At 47.1% G+C, this 25,504-nt stretch overlaps 1 protein-coding gene and 1 pseudogene across 1 annotated transcript in view; one reads left to right on the top strand and one right to left on the bottom strand.

Moving 5' to 3' along the window:
* Window positions 1-25,504, top strand: part of PDIA5 (protein disulfide isomerase family A member 5) — an 87,542-nt gene that overhangs the window by 43,947 nt on the left and 18,091 nt on the right. The window contains exons 8-11 of the mRNA XM_054700512.1: window positions 3,086-3,153; window positions 9,628-9,719; window positions 9,802-9,873; window positions 16,386-16,522. Coding sequence (XP_054556487.1) covers window positions 3,086-3,153; window positions 9,628-9,719; window positions 9,802-9,873; window positions 16,386-16,522 — 369 coding nt within the window. The remainder of the gene's footprint in view (window positions 1-3,085; window positions 3,154-9,627; window positions 9,720-9,801; window positions 9,874-16,385; window positions 16,523-25,504) is intronic.
* Window positions 4,723-5,165, bottom strand: LOC119257459 (60S ribosomal protein L22-like; annotated as a pseudogene).

Genomic DNA, 25,504 nt, shown 5'->3' with positions numbered 1-25,504 from the left:
CAGGGATGCCCTGGGCTTCTCTTTTCTCTTGAAAACCCTCCTCAGTTCCCCTTCCTGAGGAGCTCTTTGAGCAAAGACCCGCCCATCATTACTATTGGTTGGTTTCACCTTTTTGTTTTCCCTCTGATGGATCTTGTTAACTGCCCAGCCATGTGGTGCTGTAGGACTCTCCTGCCCATGCTGACCCTTGAGGATAAGGCCTCCTTTGGTTTATCTCAGAACCCTTCAGGACTCAACACATTGGTTAGTGAGACTCAAGCAATGTGTGTGAGTTTATAGTACATGTCACAAGGCAGGATCAAGGCATAACCGTGCTGGTTCTAGTATAATGACACTAGTTAATCACTTACAAAGAGCGGTTCACTAGCAGTTGGCACTGAATGTGTGCCATCACCACCTCCCACTCTCCAGGCTGTCTGGCAGCGTGCCCATCCTACTCATCACAGCAGGAGAGAGGCAAGCATAATTATTATCTTTATATAATAGAAAGCTTTGTAGAGGAGTTAGTTTCCTTGTAGGTGTCACAGAGCAGTTAGTACTGGCAGAGGGAGGGAGAAAGCTCAAGAGCATTAAGTTCAAACCTGCCATGGGGGGTTGAATCAAATGGCTTCTTGGGTACAAGGGAACCTCAGGATTCCTGATTGCTCCTGATAAAGCAAACTTGTGACATTATTACACTAGTCCAGTCCAGCTCTTATCACCTCATAATTAGGCTTATTCCTGGGAAACACCCCAATGCCCTAACTGGGAGTCTTTTAGGACTCCGACCACATTGGGACTCTGGGTCCCCAGGACTTATTGTTTATTCAGTAGATGTTTGGTGACTCAATGGGAAAATAGAAGGGCTGAATGCTATAACTTTTGAAATTTGAGGGTGATAATTAGTCTTATCTCTTCTTTTGCCTCTCTGTTGAATCTGCTGGAAAATCATAGTACCATCTCTATTTTTTATAAAATTAAATTGGAAACTGATTTGGTCTGTAGCTTCCTTTTACTCTTCCATCTCCTATTCCTCCCAGTAACTTCTCTCCTCAGAACTGCTGGCCTCAGCTCACAGGGACAGCTGGCCGCTTACCTGCTGTTTGGGGAACATGGGGGGTAATGTTGCTGCAGGTTGCAGACAGGCAGAACTCAAAAAGAGAAGCCACACATGTGGGGACTGGTCATCATTTAAGGTCCTGACTGATGAACGTGGCTCAGTGGGTGTCAGACTCCTACCATCTCATCGAGTCACAGAGTGAAGAGTAGATGAGGGGTGGTCAGTGTCCCCCACTTATTTCCTTCCTGGGGAGGAGAGTGGCATCCTTTGTCCCTCAGGACAGTTTTTTCTGCCGTGGACCAGGAGGCAAACTCTCAGGGCTGTAGTCACTGAGCCTCCCCCATTGGTGCCCAGTTCTGCCTGCCTCATGGCTCTCCTCTGCCTGCAGGGCAGGTGCTGCCTCCACTCAGCAGGTAGAGAAGCTGAGACTCAGGCCATCTATGCCAAAGGTCACACTAGCAGCAGGTGGATAAAGGGAGATGCAGACCCCAGTTGTGGTCTCCTTCCACTATGAGTGGAAGTCGTGAGCTCCTTCCACTATGGCCTCCCTCCCACTGGCGTCCACCTGGTGGATCCTGGGCATCTGGAGGAGTTGGCATGTCCTTCCTGTTTCCATTCTCTTCTTTGATAATCCCCACAGTGGGGATTATTCCCCTTTCACTATGATTGTGGGGAAGGTGCAGCTACTGAAGATCAGGCATGTCTTATGCTCTGACGACAGGTGCCATGGCTCAGGCTTTGGGTAACCTCACAACAGCTGCTGCACTCCTGTGTCTCCCAGTCTCTGACCCTGAACTTAAGTCCAGGCTTAATAGGCTGGTGTGTGGCTATCTGTATGTCAGGCAGGAATGTGGGGGAGGGAGCCATGGACTTCGATATGTCAAAATATCCCACATTGCACCTTATCTGGTAGTCTTGGTGCTGCAGAGGGAGATTCTGGTGGTCCCAGGGTATTTGATCTGCTCCCAGTCTTCCAGTATCTGTATCTGGCCTGATGGGTGCACCTCTCTGATATGTATTACTCTGCCCACGGCCTGACAAGGCGTGAACCTAACATGGATTAGAGTTTGTCAAAATGCCACTGGGTGGCCCTGTTCCTGATGTGTCCTGTTGAGACGAGATGGAGCCTAATGCCGGCTTTGGTTTCTGCAGCCCTCAGATGCATCTCAAGCTTGTATTGCAGCAGAGCCGCTGTCAGAAAGAGTAACCCCTGGCCTGTCAGAACTCCTGTCTGAGGAAACTGCTGCCTATGTCCTGTGGTGTCAGTGCCCAAACGTAGCCTGTTCTGGTTGTAGAAAAGGGACGGGTATAAATGAGGTTCAGGTCACGTCACAGTGAGTGTTTGGAGCTTGACTATCTTGGTTCTGAATCACCACCCCAGGAAAAGAGGATGTATGTGGTGGGCTACAGAACCCCTGAGTCAAAGATAACACAGAACTGGGGGTTTTCTCATGCACCCCCCTCTTTGGCCCCAAGGAACTACAGCCCAGAGAAAGGAGGTGATCTGCCTCACAAATTGACAGGAGATGAGACCCAGGTTCCTGTCTGTTCACGGTACTTTCTCCCCAGGACCAGAGCTAGCACCCACCGGTTGGCCTCCAGTCACTGCGTTAATTATCTTTGCTAATGAAAGAAAAGAAGTATGAAAATCCCAGAAGTCATTGTATTTGTGGTTGTACATTTTCTTAGTAATGGCATTTGACTTGGGTCGTTGGCAGCTCCTGACTAGGAAGTGAGGCTTCTAGTTGTGCATGAAATGACGGGAGGTGCTTTCCTGATATCTTTTCTGGGTCTCCACATTCCTGTTTAACTCACTATTAGCTCTAGTTATGCAGTGCTCTGTCCTTCTCCAGCTGTGTCACATTTGTTAGTCCACCATTTACTGAGTGACCGCTGTGCCACCAAAATTGTGAACACTCTGGGGCCAGGGCCTCTGCCTCTGACCCTGTACTTCTGGAGGCTGGACAAATGCTTGCTAGGTAGAGGTGAGTGCAGGGCCAAGCACCCATGATAACTGACTTTGGTTTTGCTCCTGCCCGTGACTAGGGTGCAGCATGTGCAAGAGGATGATGCCACATTTCCAGAAGGCTGCAACCCAGATGCGAGGCCACTCTGTAAGTGAGGCACCAGGGTCCAGGTGGGGCTGGCTATCTGGGCCCCAGGCTTCTTCTCACAAGGGGAGTCAATGGAGGAAGGATGTGGGTGGGGTTGGGGGAGATACCAGGAGGGTTGGGCGCCTTTCGAAGGCCAGTGAGTAAATAACCAGGACACCAGCAGGGAGCGCATGTACTGCTGGGAGGTCAGAGGTCCACAGCAGCCTATCAGGTCCAGAATCACTGGGGCTGGGCTCCAAAGCAGGCTGAAGTACCGGGTGGAGGACCTGAGGCATCAGTGGGTTCGCGTGGCCCTGCCCCACCCAGGCTTCCAGGATTCTGTGTGGTGGGAAGAACAGTGGAAGCCAGAGTGGAAGCTTGCCCAGCAGTGAGCCCACGGCATTTTCTGAGGGAGCATGTTCTGGGAAATGGGGTGGGCAGGCAGGAGACAAGTGTGTCTTAGAGATGCTCACTGCAGAGACGGGCAGGGAAGAGGAGCCACTCAGGAAACAGACTTTCAGAGAAGCAGGAGCAACCAGGATAATCAGCAAAAGAGGGGTGACCCTCGGGGGTCAGAGCTCACCCAGGCGGGTCCGTCACTAGTTGTCCTGGTCCTCTCTTTCCTTCCCCTACCCTGCTAGGCTCATTTCTTCTGACCCTATGTGTCCGTTTTTGCACTTACCCTGAGTAACAGGTTTGGGATTTGTTGTTTTATTTTATTTTTTTGTGTTTTTGTTTTGGTGGCAACTGGAAAATAACTATTAGCTCCTCTAGGGAACATGGAAAAAAATCCATGCACCTGTCAGGAAAGGGTATAGGGAGGAGCCGAGTCTCAGTGGGGCTGACCAAAGTTCCTTAAAGGAGTTCTGAATCCCCCAGAGCTTCTGGGGGCTTCCCCATGCCAGGAGAAGAGGATGACAGAGATCATAAAACTGTGTCATGATCTTTATGGATCAAATTAAGTTGGTGATTAGCTCAAAGTCACTTTTAAAATTTTAAATGGCAGCAGCTAGGCATTGTGATGGCCCTGCTAGTGACTGTGCTCTTGGGTTGCAAAGAATCAGTGCTTTTTCTTTTGACCTTATTCTGGGGCAACTCCAAGGTCCTGCTTATTTCTCACAAATGAATTTTTAGTAACTTGCCTGGAGACGTTTGGCCTTGGGGCACACATACTTTACTCTGAGGAAGTTTCACTTTACATTTGGGCCCTCAGTAGCCACCATATTTTAAGATTATTTTGCCTGAAGAAAAGACTTAATTACCCACAGTGTGCTCCCTGCACGCCCCCGTGTACACTTAGAAAACTACTCTGCTGGCTCAACCTCCCAATTCTTGTGCCACGGAGTTTATCCTCAATGCCCATTGGTGACAATTACCTTGGCTGGTCCCATCAAGGCAGACCTGAATTTGGTGCTTCACATGCACATTCTGGAAGACTCTTGGCCAGTGCTGCATCTGCCAAACTCCCGGCCCCTCCTGCCCTCCACAGAGCTTGTCCCTGCCATGTGACCAGGTCCACCCATCTTGCATTTATTCTAGTGTACTTGGTTCATCAGTTGACACTAATTATGATTTGATTTTTCTTTTCTTTTCTTTTTTTTTTTTTGGTTCCCAAGTTTTATTCAAGAACTCATATAAAATATTCCAGGTAAATGAGCTTTAATCCTCATCTTCCTCCTCCTCTTCATCCTGGTTAATCTGGAAGCAACGTAATTCGTAATTCTCTTTGCTGTTAGCAACTACGTGCAGCCAGTCACGTAGATTGTTCTTCTTCACATATTTTTTGGTGAGATATTTCAAATACCTTTTGGAAAAAGGCACCTCAGAAGTTACAGTGATCTTGCTCTTGCTCCGTTCAATGGTCATGGCCCCTCTACCAAGATTCCCGGCCTTCCCGTTCACTGTGATTCACTCCTGAAGAAACTGCTCAGAGTTGGCAGCATCCCTGATTACATCTTCTATGGGGTGGGTGCAGTCAAGGGTGAACTCTTTTTTTTGCCCCCCTTCGCCACAAGTTTTTTCACGGGTGCCATTGCAGCAGCGGAGGCAGAAAGGGCATAATTTGATTTTTCTCGCTGAAAGGCAAGCTCCCTTTTTTCCCCAAGATTTTTATTTATACAAGAACTGGGGTACAGGCCAGAATCGCAGGAGGGTGAGAGAATTCACCAGAGACAGAGCGGGGAACAGAACAGGCAGAAGGACTGAAATACACTGCTGAAGGGAGCAGCGGGCAAGACAGGAGAGGTCTGCCACTCCATGTAGGACCTTCGCCGGCCGGCTGGGATTGAACCAGCGCTGCAGAGGCTGTGGACAGCTTCACAGCATGGCGTTCAACCGCCTGTGCCACCAGGGAGACCCTGAAAGGCAAGCTTTTTGAAGGGCTGTTTGACGCATGCCTGTTTCTTCAGTACAGCACGCAGGCTTTAGCACATAGGAGACATCCAGTAAGTGCTGGTGAATGAATGAATGGTATACCACTCCTGAGTATATGTTATTTTAACCTCTACATTTGCATTAAAAGTGATAATCCCATTTTTAAAGGAATTTAGAGCATAAGTTACTAAGGACAGAGGCAAAGTCAGAAGGACATTTGTGGCCGTGGGTTCACACCAGGCTTTTTTGCAAGGTGAGCCCTGAAAATTACTTGTGTTAAGAATAACTGTTTCTAAAAAAAGGAAGGAAAAAAAGTACCTGCTTCTTCTGCCTGGACCCAGGTCAAGATACATCAGAGGTGACCCTCCTTTCCCCAGATGGCATCACAGAAAAGTCAGTGGGCTTGTCTGTGCCTAGAGAGCCTTGCTTGGCAATCCTAACTATGGCCAGGTGTTAGTCACAGATGACCAAAGGCATCTGTATTGTGTGAACTCATCCATTTCCTTGCCTCTGTGTTTTCTTGCTTGGGGTATGTATTGTTGTTTTTCCCTTAGTTTCTTAGGAAAGTATTTTTTGAAAGTTCTCACCCTTTCCTAGATACGTAAAAGGGCAGGGTCCTAGTCACTGAAAGTATCCACTTCAGGTGGCCTCTGGAGGCCAGGGCTCCCCAGAAAGAAGGTGGTCAGAGGAAGGAATACCTTTCTGTCCTCACATACAGGCCAGAAAGGGACTGCCAGTCCCCAGGAATCAAAGTTCATCCCCACCCCACTGCTGAAATCAACTGGATTAGTGTTTCCTGTCTCCTCTCATCTTTGTCATCTTTGAGCCCTTTCTGGCTGGCATGTTTGTGGCAGGGGTCAGAAATCTTTTATAGAGTTCTTGGGAGGTATTCTACCTTAGGATGCCATTAATATAGAAGCCAGGCCAGGTCAACGATGCACAGCCTTTGCCATTTTCCAGACTCAGATTTGCCTCTTTTGCTGTCCTTATGTCCAGTTAATCACTGGTGTCTGTCCCATCTACTCCTGATAATTGACATCCTCATCAGCAGTCACTGCTGCTCCCTGTCTCAGAGCAGCCATCAGAACCAGCCCTGTTCTCATCTGCCTCCTCCCCCAGCCTTGCCAGTTATTGATGTCTGTGCTGAGCCTTTGAGCTTTGCCCAGGCCTTTGTTAACCTTGGCCATCCGGGTGTAAACACTGGGTCGGTCAAGGTGACAGATTTGTGCAGATCACCAGGCTCTGCTTCTGGCTTCACTAATTGGCTGGGATGTCTTGGGCAGGCTTTCTAACCTTGGAGCCTCTGGTTTCCCATTTGTGGAATGGGAATGATAACGCCAACTGCATGCCACTGCACTGGACTATGGTGAAGAGCAATGGGTGGTGCATGGAAATAGCTTGTCACCTACAGAGCCCTTTACAGATACTGATAATTGATTGACCCTTCCTCACTGCTCTGCATTTACTATTCCTCCCACCCACCAGGTGGAGGTACTGCCAAGATTCTGCTTCCCACCCTTTCTTCTGTCTTCTGAACACCTTGGAGTAAGAGCCTGGTATTGGGCTTTCTTTGTCTTGTCATGCTATGTCCCTCAATGATTTTTATTGATGTCCACAGTTTCAACAAATGCAGTTTCATGAAGCCTGAGTCCTCCACTTAGGCGCCAGGACCACGTGTCAAACTGCTTGCTTGGCGTCTTGATCTGGCCTCCTCTCCCCTCGCCCCCTTCCCACTTGCCCAGAATATAAGCCTTCCAAAATAAAATCCAGTACCTTTGCCTGGTTCTCAGGCATTAAGGTCTTTACCAGGGTGACCTCAGTGAACTCCCTGTGTCCTCTCTTGCTACTCCTGTCTGTGTGTCCTGAAGTCCAGTTAAATTAAAATGTTCCCCATTTCTTTGGCCACATCTTATCTTGCCTCCCTTTTGCCCTCCCTGGAATGTCTGTAGAAATCTCAGCCTCCTCTGCACGCTTGCTCACATGCTACCCACTTCATGAAGCTCCCAAGATCATTCTGGTGGAGAGACTGCACACGAGGAAGAGCTCGTGGTGCCGGCAGAGTGGGTCAGGCACACGTGGCTCAGCGTCAGGTGTTGTGGCCCTAACTACCCCTTAGAGTGGGACCAGTTTTGCCTCAGTCAGCTTCACAAACTACAAAATGTCTCTGTACATCTTTTTTCAACAAATATTTGTCTCATTATTGAGTAAATGTCCCCAAAGTGATTCAAAACTGCTACAAAAACTCAGAGAATTAATCAGACTCACCATAAGCCAAAGTGGTTTGAAAAGGCAGCTCAGTGAGGCATGATTTTCTTTTCCTTAAAGGATGGATGAGACTTTGGTGGTAGCCAAGAAGTGAGGACTGGGCCTCCTGAGCAAGAATCAGAGGGCACTCAGGCCCTCAAAGCACGGCACGTGTCAGGAGCTATGAGCAGTATTACAGTCTCTTCCCATTGATAAAAACGGCTACCATATTTTGAGTGTTATAGAGACTTTGTATTCCTTCATTAAAACTTCCTAGCAACCACATGGCACAACTGCAGATGAAACCAAAAACAGAGGCATCTGTGACTTGTTCCGGGAGAATGCATCTCCTTAGTAGGGAGTCAGTTTGTAATCCAGTTTCTAACCCCTGTGCCCAGGCTCCATACCTGTGTGGTGTATTATCTGTCTGCAAGGTGCCTTAGATAGCAAATAGGCCAGCTTCCTCCCTTGCAGAAATCGCAAATTATCTCATTGCTAGGAGAATAAAAACCTAGACACTAACAAGTGTACAATTAAGGGTTTTGCGAAAAATAAAGTCAAATGTGAGATAGGTCTTTGAGTGTGGAGTTAGACTTCAGTTCATATTTAATACAACTGAGAGGTTTTGTTCAGGGAGGTGACGTCATGAAGGAGGAAGATGTGGAAGATTAATTTTGGGGTGACAATACTGACACTAGGAGATCAATTAGATGTTAAAAAAAAGAACTTAAAAGCAGACAAATATTACTAGAACAGGCTGCTGAATTGGTCTGGGGAAATAAATAGAGTGGATTTTAGAGAGTTTCAGAGCTTCTTGTACATTCTACTTCAGGCTTATTCTCTCTGTATTCCCTGAAGCATTCCCAAATGGGCTGGAGGAAAAAAATCAGTGTTTAGTAAGTGTTTATTGTTTACCTGCTCTGTGCCAGGCATTGAAGCTAGATTCATAAAACAGCTGGAAAGACATGTTTAGATGCCTTTAGGGGTGGAGGGGACTTAGGCATCGCCAGGAAAATTGGGTAAGAACCTGAGTGGGAAAGCGAATATTGTTTAAAAATGAACAATGATACAAAAAATTTAAAAAAAAATTATTAAAAAAAAACTCACCAATCCAAAAAAAAAAAGAGAAAAGAAAAGAAAATTGTGTAGGAAATGGAAAATTTGACAGTTATTAAGCATCAGTTTTGCAAGATGATGTGGTTCATCTCCTTTAGTCCTCCTAAGAGCTCTGTGATAGTCTCATTACCCACACCCTACAAGCAAGGACCCTCTCAGAATACATGACTTGCTCAAGGTCACCTAACTCCTAAATGGAAGCTGTCTTCTGAATCAAGCAAGCTCACTGGGTAGGCTATAGATGATGGTCACAAACCGGAAAGAGTTGGTGCAGCCTGGTGAGGTCTAGAGGGAGGAGAATGAGGTCAGTGGATTGTCACGAGGTCCCACATTTTCCTTGGCCACATGTGAGCTGTGAGATCTGAGAATGTCATACACGATGGTGGGCAGACTAAGGCCATGAAGAAGCCATCCTGGAAGAACATTGTGGAGTGGCAGAAGCAGGGCACAAGCAGAACATGGGTTGATATGAGCAGAGCAAAGGCATAATATACCTTGTTGGCACTGGTCTCATTCTAGGTCTGGTTTGAACTTGGTAGCAAGGTCAGGTTTCTTTTTCAGCTCTGAGAACTTTGCTTTTGTTCTGGGATTGTTCTTCACGCAGGGCTGGTAAGAGGGAACACGAGTGGAGGGCCGCTCTGGGCCCAGACGCCTGCCTCTTAGGAGCTCTGGGTTGTCAGTCCCAGTGACTCAGCCTGCCAGGGGCTGCACCGGCAGCGTGTAGATGAGGTGTAGGTGCACAGATCTGTTCTCCCTTCCCAGGTGCTCGCCGGGATGAACATCTACCCCTCAGAATTTGAAAACATCAAGGAGGAATACAACGTGCGTGGCTACCCCACCATCTGCTATTTCGAGTAAGTCCCCTGCTTCCCTTCTGCCTCCTGGATGGCATTTGCATCCCTGACTGAGCCCACTTTTTCTCTCCACATTTCGCAGGAAAGGACGGTTTCTGTTCCAATATGATAACTATGGGTCCACAGCCGAGGACATTGTGGAGTGGCTGAAGAAGTAAGTGGGACCTTTGCCTTGGGAACATGGTCCAGAGGGGGAGGCACCTGGCGCCCTGGGATGGTCTCTGGGTCACAGGGGTCTGGCTGGGGATTGGGGCTTGTTGTGCTGCCAGCACAGCTATTTCTGTGTCAAGTCCAGTTCAGGGTGGGAGCATCTGAGTTTAGGCTGCATTTGGTGAACAGACCCTGTCTGGCATGTTAGGTGGAAGGCCTTTCTCCTACACCCTCTCCCCCATGCCAGAGTAGGGGAAGGGCCACCTCTGCCCATCAGTTCTCACTAACAGTCAGGGGCTTTCTGAAATCTTCCTGCATTTCAAATAGTCTTTTCCTCCTCATTGTCTATCTGATGGACAAAGATATATCTTACCCAGGATGTCAGGCTTAAGAGTAGTTCCACTACAGGTCTCTGAAAATAGAATTGTCAATTGAGTACTTATTTTAAACATGACACTATATTAGGTGCTGTGAAACTACCAAGAAATTCTAGTGCCTGAGATTTGCAGGGCACTTTACCATTCACCACGCACACCTCACAGAGGCTGCTTCAGGGTGCCTTGTGATGCTTTGTAATGTATGAGGGCCTCATGACCCAAGCCCTATCCCATTGCTACCACTCCCTCACCTGGGATCCCCCCACCAGTCTAGGCTGTGACTTTGGTGGGTTGAGCAGACCTAACTGCAATGTTGGATGTGGAGACTGTCCCCCAGCCCTGGCCATTCCTGCTGAGCACTCACTTGCTCGATTTGTGCTTTGCTTGTTGTGAGTTTGTCACTTACCAGTCACTGTCAGAATGTGGTTATTTGTGTATGGTTCTTGGAATAATAATAGCTAACATATTTTGGGCTGTTTTGCGACTGACACCGTTCTGAGCACTTTGGCAGATTCTCTTGTGATCCTCAGCATAGCTCTGAGGGAAGGTAACGTGATTACCCTTATCTAACGAATGAGGTAGACAAGCACAGTGATGAAGTGGCTTGTCCAGGCTCCTACAGTTGGCCTGAAGCAGGGCCATAGTTGACCCTGGGCAGTGGCCTCACATGATGCAGTTCTACTCCCCTAAGTTCTTGTCAGAGTCCCTTCTTCTTCCTCCAGTTTCCAGCACAATGGATATTTACTGACATCATTATCTGAGGAGCACAGAGTAAAGAACTAGTTATCTAAAGAGATGGATGTTGAAAATGTGTGTTTTCAGAATGAGAAAGGAGATGAATTTTGTACCCAAAAAAAAAAAAAAACAAAAACCCAAACAAACCCAGAAATGTTTAAAATTCTCAGTCTGTTCTGTTGGTTCCCAGATACCCGGGAGAGAGAACCCGATGACAGCACCATGTGTGCATAGCATCTTTCATTTCTTGGGAGCATTTCACATCTCTGTCCCCATGTCTTCCCTCATTTCCAGCCCCTGCTTGGGAAGGCAGCTCCCCATTATCATGCATTCATTGTCTTAACCTGGACTTTCGCTTTCTTGTTTCCTTTTTCATTTGATAATAAGCATATCTTCTTCTCCAGCCAGACATATCTCACTCTGCTTTGGGAGAAGGCTTCAGCAAATAGCAATCTCATTTGTCACCAGAGCATAAAATCTGTCTGCTTCCCTCCCCCTTCTCTAACCTTTCCTGATTTCAAAACACCCTCATATCTTGTTGGAAAGATGAGGTTGGTTTTTTTTGAAAAGTGTTTGCAATTGCTTGATAACCTTAGACCAGGGGAGCACATCCGTGGAGTTTGAGATGGCTTGTTATCTCCCACTGGAGTCCGCCACTCCATTCCTCACCCAGCTCCTGCACCAGCTCCGCTCTGCCTTATCCACCTGCCTGAACCCAGGGCTGCCTCCCCACCTCTGTCCTGGGCTGGTGCCTCCCAGCACCCCTCGTCTGCCCTTCTCCCTTTCCTCACCTCATGTGGGAAGGAAACCTTGTTAACAGCTTCTGGTTAACTAGGGGACTGTGAGGGTTGCGGGAGGGGATCATTACAGGTAAAGGGAGGGACCATCTGGGTCTCCCTGAGCTGCCCCCATCCCTGGCCTCCAGAGAACACATTGGGGGCAACTTCTTGGAAGACATGACCCACTCTTCCAGCTCAGCGCACAGGAAGGCAGCCTCCACAGGATCCCCAGTAAGTCCCCTCATCTCACACCTCAGTAAGAGCTCCTGATGTTGATGTCCCTGTGCTGCCAATTGGTTTTATTTTTTAAAACTCTCTTCTCATTTTAAGCCTGTTCAAGTGAGATGTGTTGTTATATTTAAAAACAACAACACTTTAGGGCCTCCCCTGGTGGCGCAGCGGTTGAGCGCTGGGTGGCGAGGCTGCCCGCAGCCTCTGCAGCGCCGGTTCGTTCCCCGGCCGCTGGTGAGGGTCCCACACAAAAAATAAATAAATAAAAAATAAATAAATAAAAACAACAGCACTTTAAAATGTAGTTAAACAAAAAGAAAAGCTTTCTTCACTAGCCAAAGATAAGGTTTGGTGATATTTTGGTGACTTTCCATCCAGATTTTCCTCCCTACAAACATCCAGCTCTGCATGTGGGTTTTTTTTTTTTCCCCTGTGCCAGGTGTGTTAAGTCTTTACCAGTTTTCCCCCAAATCTGGGGTGGAGGGGAGGGTAGCAGTGATCTCAGCTTTTGCCTCCCTCGACTTTTCCCCTGGGCCTCTCTGTTGTCTGCTCACTGTTTGTGTGTGGCTAGTGTGGAAAGGTTGAGGGTGGATCCAGCCTTGGTAATCCTCTGGATGGCCTTCAGAAGCCCTGGAGGGAAGAACCTGGATCCCACTCTCTTGACAAGCGGCTGGTGACTGGGCACGGTGTGGGGCAGGACAGGAGACTCTGGTGTTGTAGTGTCCCAGGCCTCTGGGGCAGATGTCTTGACCATGGTGGATGTGCCCCTTAAGCCTGCATTTCTCCTTCCCTCGCTGTAGATTTCATGCCACTGCCTTGGGGTTGGCAGGTAGAGTATACATATGTGGCGATCCATTTTGGCCTAGCTACTCATTCCCACCTGTGTGTTTTTACACCAACTAGAAGTGAGCTGAAAGCAAAAGCAAAGCTTTCCTAACTCATCATGCTTCTGGTTGCATCTGTGGCATATGTACCTACCTTGGATGAGGAATTTGTGCCCACTTCCCAGTTCTGGAGAGCCCTGAAGTAGAGGGCAGGGTTGGAAAGGGATATGAGTCAGCATGTCTGCCCTAGCAGTTCCCTGTTGGTGTTTGCATTTCCTCCGGAGTATATGGGGTTTCCTCAAGTCCCACTTAAAGACCTCAGAGAGGACATGGCCTTGACTCATTGTGAGGTCACCCACTCATATTTGAATAATTCTTAAGATTTAGGTTATGGATGATATATAGGAACATTTGGGTAGTGCTTTATAAATTTACAAAATATCTCACATCCATCATCTGTCTAAATGTACCTGAGTGGTAGATAAAGAAAGGCCTATAAATATACTGTCCTGTAGATGTTTCAGTCAATTTGAGTGTCTAAAAGCCCCTAAAGCTGGTTAAGTGGAGGATACAGGATTCAAACCTGGGACTTCTGACTCACGGTTTGACTCTTTCCCTCTCTCTGGTACAGATAGAACATTCTTAACTTCTATTGAGCAGAGGTTTCTTTCTTTGATGGTTCTACTTGTTGGTGTTCTCCTCTTTAGGGACATGGAAAATAAAACTTAATTTCTCCTCCCAGTGTATTCTGAAATATTTAAAGATAGCTAGCATGGTCCCCATGTCTGGAACTCCTCTAATTCCTTCAACCATTCTGCTTTCATTTCGTCATTTATACAAAAAGTATTTATTGGGTATCTGCTGTGTATTAGGTGCAGAAGGCGCAGAGATAAGAGGGAGCCTTAGTCTACAGAGAGACAAACAACAAAAAGCATAATTCAGTAGTAGTATTTGTGCCTCAGATTTCTATTCAGTCCCCCTCTTTCCAGTAAAGCCTGTTATCCCCATGCCAGCTCCACAGCCCCTCCTAGAGAAAGTGAACTTCCTATTGTCTCCTATGTCAGAGAGGGTGGTGGCCTGGCAGCCAGCGAGAGAGACACAAAGCCCTGCTGCTATCCCATCACTGTGCCTCTGGTTTTCAGCCCAGGCCCCAGCCCAGCTTCAAGATGCTGGTGTTTCCAGGTTGGAGCCTTTGTCTTTTAGATCAGAGTGGTTCTCAGGCCCTGCCCCTGCTGGTGCCCGGTCTTCAGGTCTGTCCTGTTTTGCTTCTAATATTACACTGACCTCTTTTTCCATCTTCACTGTGTCTTCTTTTCTGTTCTTTTTGCTCTTGTGGATTCATACTCTTTTTCTTCTCTCCTGTATTATTTTAGTAGTTTTGGAGTATGTTCTCTTCCATATTTAACTAGAAGTTTCTCAGGTGCTTTGATATGGTTCTGCCACTGCTGAGTCACAGTTTCTCCATTCTGTGTGTGTGTGTTCTTACTGGATTTTAAAAAATTAATTTAATTCTTCAGTACATTTTATTCACATAATTAAAAAAAATTAAAGATACTTGAAAATCAGACACTGAAAAGGTTTGCTTCTATCTGTATTCTCCATCCTTTTCTCCCTCCCACCCTCCTGGAGGTAACAACTTTGCTTAGTTTCTTTATTCAGATACAAGCAAATGTGAATAAATTTTTTTATATTTTCCTATGTGAAAGTTAGCACATTATGGACTATTGCTTATATCCAGCAGTGTGTCCACATTGGTTGTGGGGACATTCCTTGTTCTTCTTCACTGTGCTCAGCCCTCTGTAGTATGGATGGGCTGCAGTATACCTAGCCAGCTCCTATCAACAAACTCTGGGTTGTTACCAGTCTTGGGTATGACAAATTATCTATAGTGAATATCTTCAAATGCACGTAATTTTGATGTGTGCCAGGTGTATTGTAAAATAAATTCCCTGAAGTGGACTTGGTTGTGTGTTGAGGGTAGGTGTTTTGAATCCAATTATAGGAACCTGGGTTTCATGGTGTTGGCTGGTGACTCATTCCAAAACTTGATTTTACCACCAGCCCTGTCTGATGTTAGATGTATGTGGGATGAGAGTGGTTTGCCCTTTCTCTGCCTCTTCCCATTACTTGGAACCAGGGTGTCTGAGGCTGCCAGCAGGGTCACTCAGAAGCCACAGAGACTGCTGAGGGTGATGTCCAAGCCAGGTCCTGCCTGGGGGAGGGGTGGCAGACTCCATTGTGTTGGCCACATGGCTTTCATGAAACCTCAGCTCTGGCTGCTGAAAATTCTACCTTTTTCTGTAGTAGGTTCTCAAGGACAGGAAACAATGGTTGTCCTTTCACATTGTCATCCAAAAGGATTTTTTTTTTTAAAGATTGATTTATTTATTTATACAAGCACTGGGCACAGTCAGAAGTGCGGGAGGGTGAGAGAATTCACCAGAGCAGAACAGGCAGACTGACTGAAATACATTGCTGAGGGGAGCAGCGGGTGCAGCAGGAGAGGTCTGCGCACCATGTGGGACCCTTGCCAGGGCCGGGGATCGAATCGGCGCTGCAGAGGCTGTGGGCAGTTTCGCAGCCCAGTGCTCAACCACTGCGCCACCAGGGGAAGTCCCCAAAAGGATTTTTTTCAAAGCAGTTAAGGTGCTTTAGCAAAGGTGCTTGTGGCAGTTAAAGCCACAGGCAGTGTATGTCACAAGCAGTCTTGTCCTCATCTTTGGAGCAAGAGCAGGCACTTGTGATCCTGCCCCCTCATAATAGTCAACAACATAGCTATCAGTACCTAGGAATCCCCGGTGGAAGCAGGCTCCAGGGAGGCTAGGCAGCATCCTGAGGTTTTGCAGGTTTGGGTAGTAGAGTTGAGATTTAAATTGACCTCCAAGCTCAACTCTGTGCTGCAGCACTCTGCCTCTGGGAGAGCTAGAAAAAGTTGTCCCTGGTCTCCCAGAAGGACTAGTAAAGTGGTGTAGACACCATCCTTTCCCTTGGCTCCAGTCGTCCTCACTGCGACCATTATCCTCTGCACCTCCCATGTGACACCCCCCCTCTCCAGCCCCCAGCCCCTCCCCTCAAGTTTTGTTATTGCTCAGACACCCTTTCCGCCTCATCCCCACGTGCATACCCCCACCTCTCTATTACTCCCTCTCCCTCTCCCTGCCCTGTGGGGCAATGCTAAACACAACTGAGCTTTTCCAAAGGTCATTCTTGGCTGTTGCTATTTATTCTTGCCAGTTTGCCGAAAATTTGAAAGAGCTTGAGACGCTAACAAACCCCCCGATTCCTGGGAGGAAGTGAGGTTTCTTGAGCTGCCTGGAGAGTTACAGCTAAAAGCCACTATTTATAATAGGATATCAGCTAAGCACTTCTGGGGTTTTGAGGGGACGGTGGAGGGGGCAGGGCCATGCCACCTACCCCTTCTCTGGGGGTGGGAGGTGGGGCGGTGGTGAGGGTTTCTGAGAAGCTCTTGGAGCAGGAGCCACTGGGGATTTTGTGTCCGGGGGCTGGATTTGTAAGGGCTGCTTAGGCCCCGGGGCTTGCTCTGAGCTCTGCCTGTTTTTGGTCTTCCAGTCCGCAGCCGCCACAGCCCCAGGTCCCCGAGACTCCCTGGGCAGATGAGGGCGGCTCCGTTTATCACCTGACCGATGAAGACTTTGACCAGTTTGTGAAGGAACACTCCTCTGTCCTCGTCATGTTCCACGCCCCATGTGAGTGGAACCGTGCCCTTCCCCACCACATTCTCTCCTCCCTCAGTCTAGGAGGCACGCTCCTCTGGAACGTGAGTCCACAAGCACTTCCTTGTTGGGCACCTCCTCTATGCCAGGGATGCACTGGTGCCAGGCCAGGTCCCCTCCTCACTGTGCACACAGCCACTCTGCATTACCATCTGAACAGCACAGAAGTCCTAACCAGGCCTTGTGTCCTCAGATAACCTGGTGGACATGAGTGTCCTCCAAGTCAGCATGAATTAGGAAATGCAAATGGCTTTCCCAAAATTGAAGAAATTAGGACTTATAGGGCCCTTAGCAATTACTATAATAGTAATCACCCTCATCTTACAAGTGAGGAGCCTCAAGAGGGAGCCTCAAGAGGGCCGGCAGCTGAGAAGGCACAGGGAAGCCGGGGCTGGAACTTCAGGCCCCTGGCACCTCATATGCCTTCGCTGTTTTCCCTGGTATCCATCACAGCCTGGAGACTGCAGTGGATAAGGAAGGACAATGTACAAATGCTGTAAATTAGTGTTTGCAGTAATGGCTGGAAAGCCCGTAGCTCAGGACTTTTTATGACTAGCGTCCTCCCCATTCCAAGAGGGAGAAGGCTGCTCCTGGAAAGGTGAGTAAGGATGGTGTGAAAACAAGGAGGTGACAACCCCAGAGTTCTTGGGAGCAGCTCTCAGTAAGAGTACACCATCCCTTCCCAATGGGTGGAGAGAGGGACCTGTAGGGGGGCTTGATTCTCTCATAACTTCCTGCCCAGCTCTTTGGTCCAGTAATGACAGGTAAGAGATTGTGGAAGAGTAAAATACACAAGAAATAACAGCTAGGATCAAGTGCATGAGGATAGTTAGTCCAGCACACAGAGGCACAGTCAGTGATGAGAACACATTGTCAGCTGCCTTAGCCATAGGGAAGCTTATGCTAACAGCTGCTTATCACCCTATGGTGACAAAGTGGCTTCCTGCAAGGTCATCTCCTTTCATCTTCCCCACAGTGCTGAAAAATGAATATGATTAGCCCCATTTTACAGATAAGGAGACTGTTGCTCAGAGAAATGGTACAAATAGTTCACTATTCTGTGAGTTCAGTACTGCCGACCTCTGTCTGCCTGCCTTTGGCCTCCCCTCCAGTGACAGGGGACTGGTTCTGGGAGTCGGGAAATGTTCAGAAGCAGACCACTGCGGGGGATTTCCCTGACTCCTTTCTTATAAGTACCAAATTCTTAAGAGAATTCAAAGGAAAAGTATTCCCTTTGGCTCTTCTTCTGAATCTCAAAAACTGGCCAAAACAGAAAGTTTCGAAGACTCTCCTGAGTAAGAGCAATGATAGGGCCTCAGGAGAGTGTCCCTGCCTGTGCTTGAAGGTACTTGAAAAATCACCTGACAGGCAGCACTGCAGTGCTCTAGCTGAATGTGCTCTCCTGGCCAGCCTCAGAGTTGCTGATTGAAGCAAGTCTTGCAGGAAGTTATTACGTTGAATCTAGAGCTGAAATCACACTGCCTGCATCTCTTTCTCTGCAGTAAAGGCAGACACTAGCTTCCTTCACCCCTGTGTGCTGATCCTTTCCTGGAGCCTGCCCAGCCCCCAGGAAAGCGCAGAGGTTTGAGCAGTGGTCTGTGGCTTGTGCATCACAGCATGAAGGCAAGAGTATATGTCCCCTTTGATGAAGCCTGGAATTTATCCAAAAACAATAAGTACCAGATAGATAGGGTTGTTTAATAATTGTTAAGCCCTTTCTGCCCTTTCTGAGAACTCTCGTTGCAAACTAGACATTTTTTTTTTAATCTGTGTTCTTTTTTGTGGTGAGCTGTACATTGTAATAATTGATGCTTGCGGGACCTGGGGCCCAAGGGCTGAGCCATAGGGACCCTCCTTTCTCTGCTTTCTGACCTTATGAACCTCAGTGGTCTCACTCATTACTGAGTCAAGTCACTTATGGGGTGTAGAGTAAGGCTTACTGAATGGGAAAATGAGTTCTAGAGCTAAATTAGGGGATGGGAACTAGAAACCAGATGGCATCTGGTTTCTATCTATCTGTTGTGCAGGTGTCAGTCCCAGACCAAGGAGAGATTGGTTTAGAAATAGACCATTTGTTTTCCCCATCAGTCATTGTTACCAGTAAATATTATGAGCGCCACCCTGCTCTGTGTAGAGCCCCATTGTGGGGGCCCTGATTTCAAACTTGGTGAGTAGAGATATCCAAGGATTCTATTGGTGGGTATCTGCCTGTTAGGGACATTGCATTCTCTAGTGGGAGGTCTGCATGTGTGTGCCGTATGGGTTTATTTCTGCTGGACTGGCAGAGTAAGAATAATCAGGGCAAAGCGGGAGGTGAAACGAATGCCTGTTAGAGTCCCCGTTAGATGGGAATGGCTCTGCAGCAAGAAATCTCTCACACAGCTCTTCTTTGTCTAGGAGCATTGGCCTGGGAAAGGGTGGACAAACACAATATGAGGGAATCCGGGGCTCAGGCGGGGTGAGCTAAGAGCAGAGGGCTGTGTCTCAGGCCCGGGTTCTCCAGAGCCCCACAGTGATCAGGAAACCACTTCTGTGGTGTTTGAGGAACCTGACAAATGTCAAAAGACCAGAGACTGGCAGTGTTGTCCCTGGTATACCAAATTCAGAAAAGGTTTTTTCTGGAAACAACGCCATCTATCTGTTGTACAGGTGTCAGTCCCAGACCAAGAATGGTTCAGAAATAGACCATTTTGCAGGCTTAGAAAAGCAAGTTGAGATCTGTCAACGTAGGCGACCATGGCTTCTACTAAGGATTGCCAGAGAGGCTTGGTTTGTTTCTTGGGATGGGATCACTAGATTGTTGAATTGGTGTGACTTTTTTTTTTTTGCCTCCTTGTGATAGGAGGAACCTGGCAGGATGGGACCACCTGTGGGGGCACATTCCCCTTGTGCTTTATGACTTGTGAGTCTGGCCTGGTCTGTCTAGAGGGTGGTATTTGCAATTTTGTTGAAACTATAAAAAACAAGGCATACTTAAAATTTTTAAGATCTAGAATTGGAAAAGGGATAGCTAGCCAAAGTATTGAACAATTACTTTAAGATGTTAAAAGATCCCAATGGACTGAAATCATGGGATTCAAACTAAAAAGCTGAAATTATTTTTCATGGCTTTTTTGCTAATTACAAAAGAACTCATGTATATTTTGCTGAGGGCTTTTATAGGAAAGTTTAGAGATGAAAATTAGCATTCCTGACTCTGACTCCCAAGGAGAGCCCCATCTTCCTTGCGGTGTTATTTCTGTGCACGGAGTAGGCGCTCCTTTTTAGTTTCTTACCTGGTCATGCTTTGAAAGACCAGGAGGAGGTTGTCAGCTTTCTTCCTGGCCTGCACAGGTAGGTGCTTCTTGTCTCCTGCCTCAGTAGGCTCCAGAGGCAAGTCCCGACTCGTTTCTCTGCCTGGAACGTTTAAGGGGTACCTGGGAGCCTCACCCCCAGGTTCATGACAGGAAAGGCAGGTGCCTTGGTTGTGGCAGGTCATCAAACACCTCCATTGGCCTCCTGCTTCCTTTTTCTCTTTCCCAGTTTTCCTTACATCCCTTCTTAGCCTCTCCCCTCTCCTTTTCATCTTCCTTCCCTTCCACCACCCTCCCAGCTGGCGCTCTTCAGAAGCCCCACACAGATTCTTCAGCAGCCTCTACATCTGATGCCTGAGTCTTCATTGTAACAAATAAGGACAGTTACACCTTCCACTTCCATTAGCCCCAGTCCTGCCCCAGGTCACAATGAGGGAGTTGGGGAAGGAGGGACAGAGATTTACAAGTAGGTTGCCTCATGTGTGAGCAGTAAGCTCTGACATGTCCACTGATGTCTCACACACCTGGACAAGGCCTGGGCCCCACAGCCTTGGGAGCCGCCCCTCCACACTTTCCCCTTTGTTGTCCATCTGCCCTTCGGTGTGGGGCCTGGCATGGATGTGGGAGGCTGCAGCACCAGATCCCACAGAGAATGAGGATAGTGTCTGAAAAGGATGTGACAGCAGGACACTGATAGCCATTAATTCATCATGCCTTTGGTTTCTGTGGCATCCTGAGCAGCGTCAGACTGTGCATTGTCAGTCATGTGCTCTTATCACTGTGTTTTGTTACATTAGTATCCATCCACCTGCTCCTCCCTCTCCACATCACTCCAGCCCTGCGCTAGGCAGGGGGATGCTACACATGCTATACTAATATGACCTGAGTGAGAAATACTCACATGGGGGTGATAAAAGGAGCAAGAGAGCTTGTCTCTCCCATGCCTATGGTGAGAGCACCCCCTTGCAATCCCCTTTGCAGGGCTACAGACTACAGGCAGCTCTGCTGTCCTCCACCCACCCCCTTCCTTGGCAATAGGCCTGGGATGAGATGTTTTCTTTACCACAACTGGCCCCCAGCAGGTATGTGCTGGGGGCTGCTGGGTCATCCTGCCTCCTAGGACCCGGGCTGTCTCTGGATTCGGTAGCAGGTTCCCATGAGACTCCGACTTCCTGCTTCTTACTTTATTTCTGCCTTTTTCTCAAAATAATATGCAATCTTTGTAGCAAATCTAGAAAGTACAGAGAAATAGAAATAATTAAGGAAAGACAACCTATAATCCCGTTATCCAGAGTCAACCACTTTTTACTTTCAGGCACTATGCCTGCTAGTTTCTTTTTCTTATTTTTAACTTTCATTTTTTTAAATAAACACACCTAAATTGACTTTCTGATGTGTAGATTTCTGCTCATGCCATAATATTACTTCATGTCATCACTTTCATTTTCCATTTGCACAAATAATTGAGGAATCTTATTGACGACCTTCTTGTTGCTCTCAGTATAAGGTTCAGGGGAGGATACAGAAGAATGTGGTGTAAATGGTCTCCTTCCTAGGGCTGACACTGCTAACAGTTGGTACATCCTTCTCCTGTGCTTCTGCCTAAACAGCAAGGTTTTTGTGTTTGTTTTTTATATAATAGGATCATTTCATATCCATTTTACTGTGATTTGCTTTTTTTTTTTTACTTAAACCAGTAAGTCTTGAAGATGTTTTTGATACCGTAATTTCAGGTTTTCAGGCCTAGTCTTCCAGCCAGGAACGGGTCCCAGGCTGCAGGGGCAGCACTGAGTTCCAGCCACTAGGCCACCATGGGTTGGTGTCTCAGGAAGCTGCAGCAGGAACTTTGCTGATGCTCAGGCAAGCAAGCGAAGAGGCAGATTTGTTTAGAGAAAGAAGTTTATTGAAGGGCCTCCCCGGTGGCGCAGCGGTTGAGCGCTGGGTTGCGAGGCTGCCCGCTGCCTCTGCGGCGCCGGTTCGATCCCCGGCTGCTCCCCGGCCACCGGAGGAGGGTCCCACATGGCGCGCAGACCTCTCCTGCCGCCCGCTGCTCCCCTCAGCAGTGTACTTCAGTCCTTCTGCCTGCTCTGCTCCCCGCTCTGGCTCTGGTGAATTCTCTCACCCTCCCGTGCTTCTGACTGTACCCAGTGCATGTACAAACAAAAAAAAAAAACAAACGAACAAACAAATAAATAAATAAATAAAACATGCCTCTATAAAAAAAAAAAAAAAAAAAAAAAAGAAAGAAGTTTATTGATGAGAAAAGGAACAGAAATAAAATGGGACTCCCAGGCCAATGGAACCAGGCCAGGAAAGGGCAAAGGAGCTGAATGGAATCGTGCCTTAGGGAATATACACCTTCATTCCCTAATTATTCTAAAGCTCCACCACGCTCTTTGTGATTGGTTAGATCTCAGTGGTCTCAGTCACTGCCTAAATGTCTCTGTGTTTAGAACTAAGACTCTGTGTCCCGCCCCTTATCTTAGAGTCCTTTTATTGTCCTTGTCCAGGATGTCCTTTGCTCTTAGTCCTGGTGTGTTTGATTAGTCCCCTTTTGGAATTTGTTGCCCTTATCTCTGGAACCTTCCTTAACTCTCCTGAAGTCCCTGCACTGCCCCTGAAGCTGCCTAATTATCCCTTACTTGCCCTAGGACTCATTTTCATGTAATGTAAATGTTGGCCTATAAATCTGCCTCAATTTTTTTTAGCCTCTGATTAGTATTTTATAATTTAGATACACTGTAAATGCTAAACCATTCCCTCTTGATTGACATTTGTCTCCAGTCTTTCATTATTGAAATAATGCAATGAACATTTGTAAACATGTATTTGGGACCATGTCTCAATATTTATGACTAATTCCAAAAAGTGAAGTGGCTGGGTCACAGGATATATGTGCCTGGGCTTTAGTGGATGCCGCCAGCTTTTGTCCAGAGAGTTTCATCACACCTGGTGCTGTGAGAGCGCCTGTGTCCTCACCGGCCCTGGGTACTGTCAACTTTTCCTGTTTCTGCTAACCTGGAGGAAAAGGCCTTTCATCTGCAGCTCCCTGGCTTCCAAGGAAGTTGAGCATGCTTTCGTGTGGTAATCCACCTTTCTTGTTTCTTCCGGTGCCACCTAGTCCTACTTTTTGCCCATTTTTCTGTTAGGTGATTTGTCTTTTTCTTCATCTAGAACTCCATAATTATGAATACTAATCTGTATCTGTTATCCTTGTTTTCTCTTCATATCCATTGCTTGCTTTAGCTTTCTTTATGGTACCTTTCATTGTGCAAAAGTTTTATTACATTTTTTGTAGTCAAATAATGAATATTTATTGAGTATTTATTTTGGATCATTGTTCTAAGCACTTTCAGTATATTAACTCACTTAATCTTCACAACAAATCCTGTGAAATAGATGTTAAGATTATCCCCACTTCACAGGGTAGGAAAGGGTGGTGCCAAGAGATCAAGAAACTTGCCAAAGGCACAACCAAAAAGGCAGAGCCAAGATTAAAACCCACGTCGCCCTAAAGGCTGTATCTCACCAGCCTTCTGTGAGTCTGGCCTTCCCACCCTGACCTCTGGAATTCATGGCTTACTTGGGAAATTCACCCATAGGATATAAAATTGCCCTCTATTTTGTTAGAATATTTTTGTTTTTTCATCTTGCTCTTTAATTGCTCTAGTTTTTTCATTTGTTTGTTGTGCTGGGTGGGAGAAGGGGATTTAATTCTTTTTCTTGAAATCCTTTTTCCATGCATATTTTCCTTTACATTTTTCTTTTTTCTTTTTAAATTATTTATTTATTTATTTATACAAGCACTGGGTACAGTCAGAAGCACAGGAGGGTGAGAGAAATCACCAGAGCTAGAGCGGGGAACAGAACAGGCAGACCAATGAAATACACTGCTGAGGGGAGCAGCGGGCGCAGCAGGAGAGGTCTGTCGCGCGATGTGGGACCCTCGCTGGCAGCCGGGTATCGAATCAGTGCTGCAGAGGCTGCAGGCAGCTTCGCAGACCAGTGCTCAACTGCTGCACCACCAGGGGAGGCCCCCTCTACATTTTTCTTAATGTTATCTTGTATTTCCTTATTTTTAAAAAAATGTTTTTTTTTTGGAGGGGGGGCCTCCCCGGTGGCACAGCAGTTGAGCGCTGGGCAGCAAAGCTGCCCGCAGCCTCTGCAGCGCCAGTTCGATACCCGGCCGCTGGCGAGGGTCCCACATGGTGTGACAGACCTCTCCTGCCGCACCTGCTGCTCCCCTCAGCAGTGTATTTCGTCAGTCTGCCTGTTCTGCTCCCCGCTCTGGCTCTGGTGAATTCTCTCACCCTCCCGCGCTTCTGACTGTACCCAGTGCTTGTATAAATAAATAAATAAATAAATAAATAAATAAATAAATCTTTAAAAAAATAAAAATAAAAAATGCTTTTTTTGTACATGCTTTTTGTGGTCACATAATATTCCATTGTATAATGGCACCATAAATTGTTTAACCAGTACAATAATGTTGAAGGATTGAGTTGTTTACTGTATCTCTCTATTACAAATCATCCTGTAGAGAACATTTTCATGCATAAATATTTGTCCGGATGTCAGATTATTTCCTTAGATAAAAGCCTGGATGAAAAATTTTAAAAGCTTGTTATTTGCATTTTACACTAATATAAAGAAATAAAAAAAAAATTTCACTTTGCACAAGAAGAGGGCTGTGTGATGGATGGAAGTACCATCAGTGTGAGAGTGCCCCAGTGTTTCTACAAGCCAGCTTTGGTGTGTATACAGCCCAAACCTCAAAAGAGCCTTGAGGTCTCTGGGGACCCTTCATGATGTTCTTATCTGTAGGAACCACTACTTCCCTGGCATGCCCAAGCCAAGTTCCAAGCAAGGCAGTAGGAATGCAAACAGGAAAAACCCAATCCCAGGTACCAGGGAGCTTTCCAGATTAATCTAGTCTCCTGGAAAATCCTGGTTGCAGGATCCTGAAGTCTTCCTGGCAAATAAAATCTTAAGTATAATGGAGGTTAATGGAATTCAGAGGAATCTGAACGCTTGGGGTTGACAGGAGGCCAACATTCCCACAGCCAGAAAAGAGTGATACAGAGGAGTTGATGTGCAGCCACTGTGCCAGGTCATGAAAATCAGCATAAGCACACTTACACAGATGATAAAAACCCAACAAGGAAGTTTGGCAGTAAAACTTAATGGCCTATCAAATCACAATCAGGACACTAAAACACAGTGGGTTGGAATCCTGCTCCGGCATCTAATCCTCCTCTGACTCTCCTGCAGCCCACGCAGCCAGGACATCCTGAAGGCCAGAGCCAGGACCCAGGGGCTGGGGTCAGACAGGCACCATTTATCACCCCTGGCTCCCCAGTTCAGGCAAGTGCCAGCAAGGGAGTGTTTGCTCAGCCAGATCTTTCTCTTCCTCTGACCTGGCCAGTGTCTTTATCATAAATTCTCTTGCTAGAAGTGTATCCCTTACCCTTAGTATCTTGTTCAGGGAGCAGAGGAAGTTGATGCTGGAAGAAAAACTCAGAATGATATTAGAAGAACTTTAGGGTATAATATCCACAGATAGTTTCCATAGATGTTTCCCAGACCTAGTAAGGAGCAGGGAGACTATATAAATGGTGGAGAGATGGGGGGGGGGGGGGATAGGGGGGCCGTAGAGGGGGTA

Source organism: Talpa occidentalis, unplaced genomic scaffold (genome assembly GCF_014898055.3).
Source record: "Talpa occidentalis isolate TD23 unplaced genomic scaffold, MPIMG_talOcc4v2.1 talOcc4.4, whole genome shotgun sequence".
Lineage (NCBI taxonomy): Eukaryota > Metazoa > Chordata > Mammalia > Eulipotyphla > Talpidae > Talpa > Talpa occidentalis.
The sequence above is the reverse complement of the archived record's forward strand: the minus strand, read 5'-3'. Positions and strand labels throughout refer to the sequence as shown.